The sequence below is a fragment of the Odontesthes bonariensis genome, chromosome 6 (genome assembly GCF_027942865.1).
Source record: "Odontesthes bonariensis isolate fOdoBon6 chromosome 6, fOdoBon6.hap1, whole genome shotgun sequence".
Classification (NCBI taxonomy): domain Eukaryota; kingdom Metazoa; phylum Chordata; class Actinopteri; order Atheriniformes; family Atherinopsidae; genus Odontesthes; species Odontesthes bonariensis.
The window spans coordinates 19,872,373-19,878,741 of NC_134511.1; the positions used below are offsets into that span (position 1 = coordinate 19,872,373).

At 43.1% G+C, this 6,369-nt stretch overlaps 1 protein-coding gene across 3 annotated transcripts in view; it reads right to left on the bottom strand.

The window, feature by feature from the left end:
• The window catches only part of grid2 (glutamate receptor, ionotropic, delta 2), a 559,974-nt gene extending 554,708 nt beyond the window's left edge, over positions 1–5,266 (bottom strand). Inside the window, exon 1 of one of the 3 annotated variants that reach the window (XM_075467787.1) lies at positions 4,171–5,235. In XM_075467787.1, coding sequence (XP_075323902.1) covers positions 4,171–4,258 — 88 coding nt within the window. In that variant the 5' untranslated portion in view covers positions 4,259–5,235. Of the gene's footprint in view, positions 1–4,170 lie in introns of all 3 variants that reach the window. The other 2 variants (XM_075467788.1, XM_075467790.1) reach the window with 2 other exon arrangements.
• Between the last annotated feature and the right edge of the window lie 1,103 nt (positions 5,267–6,369).

The window sequence follows — 6,369 nt, forward strand, 5'->3', positions numbered from 1 at the left end:
TAATTACTAATGTTGCATAATGATGGCAGCATGAAAAAGATGCATGGGTTCTGTGGAGAGCTCCGCTCGAGCTGGCTGCTGTGACAGGTCACTAACACTGTATTTCTGCTTAATCTAACATATTTCGGACTCGCCCGATCTACATTAATACTAATAAGTACATTTAGTTCTGACACTGCCCCACGATAGCGCAAAAAAATCATGTGAGTCATTTAAAAAATGAAAGTAGAATTACATTGATTGAATATTCTGATATATAGGCCTATACCAATTAATTTCCTACTGTGTCACATCCAATATCAGCCTTAAAATATGGAGCAGAATTGGCAAGTTGGAACACGATATCAAAAACATATGGCCTAAAACTCATTTTTGCGATGGCCAATCAGAGCGCTTCAAGAGCAGAGTGGCAGATGGACAATATACAGTACCAACAGCTAACATTTTTTAATTACTAATTACTAATGTGGCATAAAGTAGCTTAATCTAAAATCAGTACGAACTACTATATCTGTATCATCCCCGTTAACTAATCCACAGCTATTCTGTTGAGAATCCTTTTAAACATCCAACATCATTTTAAATTGATATATCAGCTAAATATCAGCCACACAAGCAATATTTAAGTGTAACGTATCACTTTGTATGGCAATTAATCAGCAACCGTAAAACTCATGATTTTAACCAGGATGAACGCAGCTCAGAGATGTGTCAAAGAATCCTAGCCTCTTCTATGATACACGAGCCAGTGGGTGCACTGCTGAAAACCGTTGCCTCTACAGTAAGAACTCAATTTGACTGTTTAAATCACGACACACACAACCATGCTTTCTGTCTGTGCGTATTTTCCTCTCCAACACACACATGCAAAATCCATATGAACTACCCCCTCATAAAGCAAAGAGCTATTGGCATGCGAAACACGGCGCAGTGAGGGCCAAGAGGCAAGCGGACTCCCCCCTTCCCTCTGCATGCTGATCATTAGAGAGACAAAGTGGGGAGAGCGGCAGAGAATGAGAGAAAGAAGGAGAGAGACGAGAGATGCAGTAGTGCCAGCTCCCCAGCGGCTCAATCACATTTAATGCCTGGACAGAGCAAGATGAAACTGTCTGCTGGGCACTGCTGTTAATATCACCAAAAATGATGGCAACACTCTCACAGAATGACAGGTCGGCTGTTTCCGAAAGCTACAATAGTATGAGGACATCAAGTCTACCTTTGTCAGTCTTTTACTTTCTGTCTTCCATCTCTTCTCTTTTTGATATACACCTCTGATTGTCTGTCTCTCTCCTGCCCTCATTCCATCTTTAACAGCAACAAAGGGATTAAAAAGAGATTACTTCTGACATGTCAATGTGATGCGCCTGCTGAGTATAGTGCTTTTTCCTCCTTATCATGCAGTCCTATGTCAATAAGATACACATACGCACATGCAAAAGAAAAGGTTAGCACTGAATGAGCTAAAAAAGAGAACGTGTGAAAAGAGACTTAGGTATTCAAATTCTTTGCGCTATAGGAAAATGCCAAATGTTGCTGCGCAGAAGCCAGTGGGCGTGGTTTTAACTTTCTTCAAACAACCACACCGTTTGTGTGAGATTGATGATAACAGTCTGTGCTTTCCTGTACTTCTGCCCAGCAAATTTGATCCTTGGTTTATCTGCTGTTTCCAAGGTCTGTTGCAGAAGTGGGGATAAGCAGCAATGCTTGAGGGACAGTTCTGTGAGAGGGAGAAAAGACAAGTATTGTTTTGGGGGTCATAACCTTTTGTTGCGATTCAAAGTACTTGAGGCTAGCTCGGAAATGAACTATTGATTAGAAATAAGGTGGAGGGAAGAGAAAAAGAGGAAAAAGTCCTGAGTAAAATTACAGCAGCAAACCAACCACACACACACCCATCTTCTGTCCTTCAACACGCACGCACATGCACATAGCTCGTTTGTTCAAGGAAAAACCAACTCCGTATCACACTGGTTAAATGGAGCTATAACTAAGCAGGAGTCATTTCAGACAATAAATAAACCAGACACTGACCCTTATATACATCCTGTTAATTGGAAAACACTTACTACACTGGTTGTACTGGTACCCATTAAAGAGCCGAGCCAATATCTGTTATTTCACATACATAAGGGATTTGTGTAGGTTATGTCGCAAACTTGAGGTGATTTCAGAGCTTCTACTTCCAGCACAATTTTTCCACATTTACACATATAACCAAGTGTACTATGACACAGCAAATTGTATGAACCTGAATGTTTAATGCTGAGCACTCTCTAGGGGCCATAAATGATTATACTTCTATTTCATACATCATAACTTAGCATGCTGTAAGAAAAATCAAATAGGCTTATATGTTACTGCTTGACCTCGGAGAGTCTATTCCACAAACACAAAGCCAGTGAGACGCCATGTGTGAAAACTACAATCGATCCTGTTAGCTTTGAAATGACAAAAAAAGCACCGGTGGATGTATGCACAGAGAACCATAACTCTGTTTTAAGAGCTGTAACCTACATAGATTATTGTCTTAGTTCTGGTATGTATGCACATCTCTCAGCTATGAAACATTATAGTAACAATGCAAAAAGTCACATCTCAGGACATTTTGAAACAGTCAATGTGCAGAGATAAAGTTTCAAAGTACTGTGAGACACTTGTTGAACACGCGGTTGCTGCTGTGATCAAACCCTCCAGCCACAGGGTAATCTGTCAAACTAGCAGATTACACGGCCACTCCCATAGGATCATAACAAGAGTCTATTGTACAAACCTGTCTGCACGGTGAAGCCTCTGTGCATGACTCTACTGCACTAAAATAAGTATTCAGAAGAAGTGAGACGACAATTTATTGTCACTTTATAACTTAGGTTATCTTTAATGTCTGGTTTCAATTTGATTTGACTGGAATATCAGATTCCCTGTTGGCATTTTCCCTTGTCTGCAAATTAGATTTCAACTTGACCAAATCTTATTTTTTTGCTGTTGTAATTGATCTAAAGCATCACTTTGGACTGCAGCCCAGAGAAGACCTCGATCCGATTCAACTCTTGGCAAACTGCATTCAGGTATCCACTAAATTGGCTCTTCTATTCTGACCCTGGCCAGCTGATTTACAAACAGGCCTCTTTGGCAGCACAAAGCAGCGGATTAGGTTGGTGGTTTATAATGTGACACGTGTGTGTTGGAGAGTGTATGTGTGAGTGTTAAAATCTGGATGGGATCTTCATCATGCAATGCGGTCAAAAAAACAATTCAACACGGACAGGTGCTTATCTTTAGACTGCTGTGCGCGCGATCACGTCACCTTCCCTCACGCCCAAACACACTGCTCTCCCACTAGACTCTGGTCTATCAGCCGTTCGAGGCCACCGAGTTTTCTAATGATTATGTGTTCCCACCACCACCTCGCGACCTCATATCATCCTGCAAGGCACGCTCCTCCTCTCTCTCTCCCCAGACCCTGTAGCCGGAGGTGCCCCTACACCGACAGACAGAGCACGCTCCTTCACGTCGAAATCACACTCAACACAACAGTGCCACACTATGCCTGTGGTGGAGGAAGGCAGAAAAGACGTTAGGACATGCATGCCCTTTTTCCCTCCTAATACTGCGCTATCTCACGGAGGCGAGAGGTAATGCCATTATGCCCAACGAGTATAAAATTTCATCCTATTCGGGATAATCCAGGGCAACATCACGCCATCCAAACCACCTGTTTTTCGCTCACCCTTTGCCAACACGATGAAAGGGACAGAATTCAAGGGAAACGCCGTCGTCACTCGAGTCTCCTTACTTGGGATTACCAGTCTTTAATAATCAATATCAGGAGGAACTCATTTCCTATTAGTCATCACGAATCGACGGCCAAACACTAAATTAGTTTAATTTGCAACTTAATGGCACCAACTTTCACTCAAACTTAATATAAAACCATGCCCATATGACGCGGCAGATCTCTATCATTTTACCAAGATTCACATGTACTTATTCTAACCCAATGAACGCATACGCATGCTGGATGTAACGTAACAGCGTGTCAAAAAAAATCCCGAGCCGTGCTGTGATTTAGGCAGCAAATATCAAGGCTGAAACCTCCTGTCTGTTTCCTGAGAGACGCACAGAGATCCAAGCAGTGGCCACGATTTGAGGAGAAAAAGCGCAGTAACTTACCGATGTGGATGATTGAATCCGAGAACGCCGACTTCCACTCCTGGCTCCAAAAAACAGCAACAAGCAACATAGCCAAGATAACTTTCATTATGTCTATAGATATCCCGCTCCAAATGACAGAGAAAACTACAGCTCTCTGAGTGAGGGCGAACAGAGTTAAAATCCCGAGAAACGATGCCTCCGTTTTAGTCCATCTGTAGGGTGGTCAAGGAAATCCCGGGTAATCTCGGTCTTGATGTGGTCTCTTCACGATCGAGCAGATAAAAAGAGGAACTGATTCCCGGGTAATCAGATTCTGCTGCCCTGTTGAAATTCCGTCCAACATTAAATCATATTCTGGGTGAGTAGAGAGACGCTGAGCTGCAGTGAAAACAAACCGCATCCAAACGCCGACGCGTTAAGTCGAGCTAAGGTGCTGGACGATGTGGCCAATCATTCAAAGACAATAAATCTATGACAATTCGGTAACATGAAGGGAAAACCTTATCTCGAATGTCAGGTCGTGTTATAATGACCTGAAATCTCCAGCCTTTCAGACCTGGCGACGCAGTTTCCCCCCTGCACCAATCGCCAAACCACCAGCAGCGACAGCAGCCTCAGAGGACCAAGCAAACGGCCAAAACTTCCATTTCTCCAGGGGGGGTGCGAGGGAGGGGGTATTTTTCCTTCACTTAGCTACTCTTTGAATGTCATCAAAGTAAGAGCACACAAATTATGTCAGCAGCGACTTTTGTTGGAGGGTAAAGAAATACCAAAAGGATGAAAAGCCTTGTCACATGGCATTACCACGGAGAGGTACCATATTTCCAAATTGTCTGTAGCTTCCTGTAGAAATCAGAAACAGACCGGGATGTAGAGGGTCTTAGATGTTTAATGAAAGACAGCTCCACAGCCACTGTTCTTTTCAAGAGAGAAAAATGTAGGCCATCTGGACAAGAAAATTAACCGATGATGCGCGCAACGACACTCCGCGGTCTGCACTCTGTATGCGGGTACTCGGCGTCAGCCCCAGCTCGCACGGTGGCTGGTGAAGACGAGGTATGCTGCGTCCGTGTGAGAGAGAGAAATGGGCGGGGGGTTGAGGGGGAGGGAGGGATGAGACCCAAGAGAGAAAAGGAGAGAGAGAGAAAGAAAGAGAGAGAGAGAGAGAGAGAGAGAGAGAGAGAGAGAGAGAGAAAAAGAGAAAGAGGCTGCAACTATGAGCAGTAGGAGTTGCCAACCAGGGCGCGCATCTACTGTCTGGAATTACCTTGGTGAAAGCGAGAGGAAATGGGAATATCAAAGGGGGGGGCGGGGGTTAGAGCAGAGTCTAACAGAGACAGATGAAAAGAGAGGTAATCTGCCAACATTAGCTCTGTCATGGGCTCCTTGGCCAACCACTGACCTGCTGTCTGCCTCCTATTCAACAAGAGCTGGCAATAAGAGTCACAGTCTTATATTATTTAGCCATGCAGTCATTTGACATCAATAACTTTTGTCTCATTATCTTTAACATAATTCAGTCTGGCTTGAGTACAATCATGCATCACTTTTTGAGCAGCTCAATTGTTAAATTCATGAACATCAAAAGCTGCTCTCAGCTCTCTCACATTTTCATCACTTCCCCTCCACATTCTGAGCAAATTTATTTTGGTTTTCTCATTTTGTTGTTGTCCAACCCTTCGTCTCACCATCAACAATCCCTGCCACCCTGGAGTACTGAAGTCCCTATGCTTTCTATTAATATGTCCCAGACCTTGGATTAGGGATTAAGGGGGTTGGTAGCTTTAGGCCAACACTTTTAGAGATTTAAAGGGATATTCCCTTTTTGAATGGGGCTGTGTGAAGTGCTTTTGAGTAGTCAGTGTCGTACCGAGACAACAGTCTCCATGTTCTAAATTTCCAGAATCAGGGCCATCATAAAGTGTAAAAATTCACAATATAGCATTGCAATGTTATCATGCACCAATAACTAGTAAAGCTGTGATGACCGCAGTTGTTTAAAATGGCAAAGTTTACTTTTCTGTTGTCCTGGTCTGAAAACCCGGGTGTGCTAAAAAGAGATTTGAAAACAATTGAGAAGCTTCCAACTTTATCATGAGACAGGTTTCTCTCCAGTTTCACATCTGAATCTCGTTAGACCTTTAGCCACATGTGAAAATGCACCTCAGATGAATTGCCCACTGATGCTATGGTTTTTAAAACCCTTGATTGTAAAGC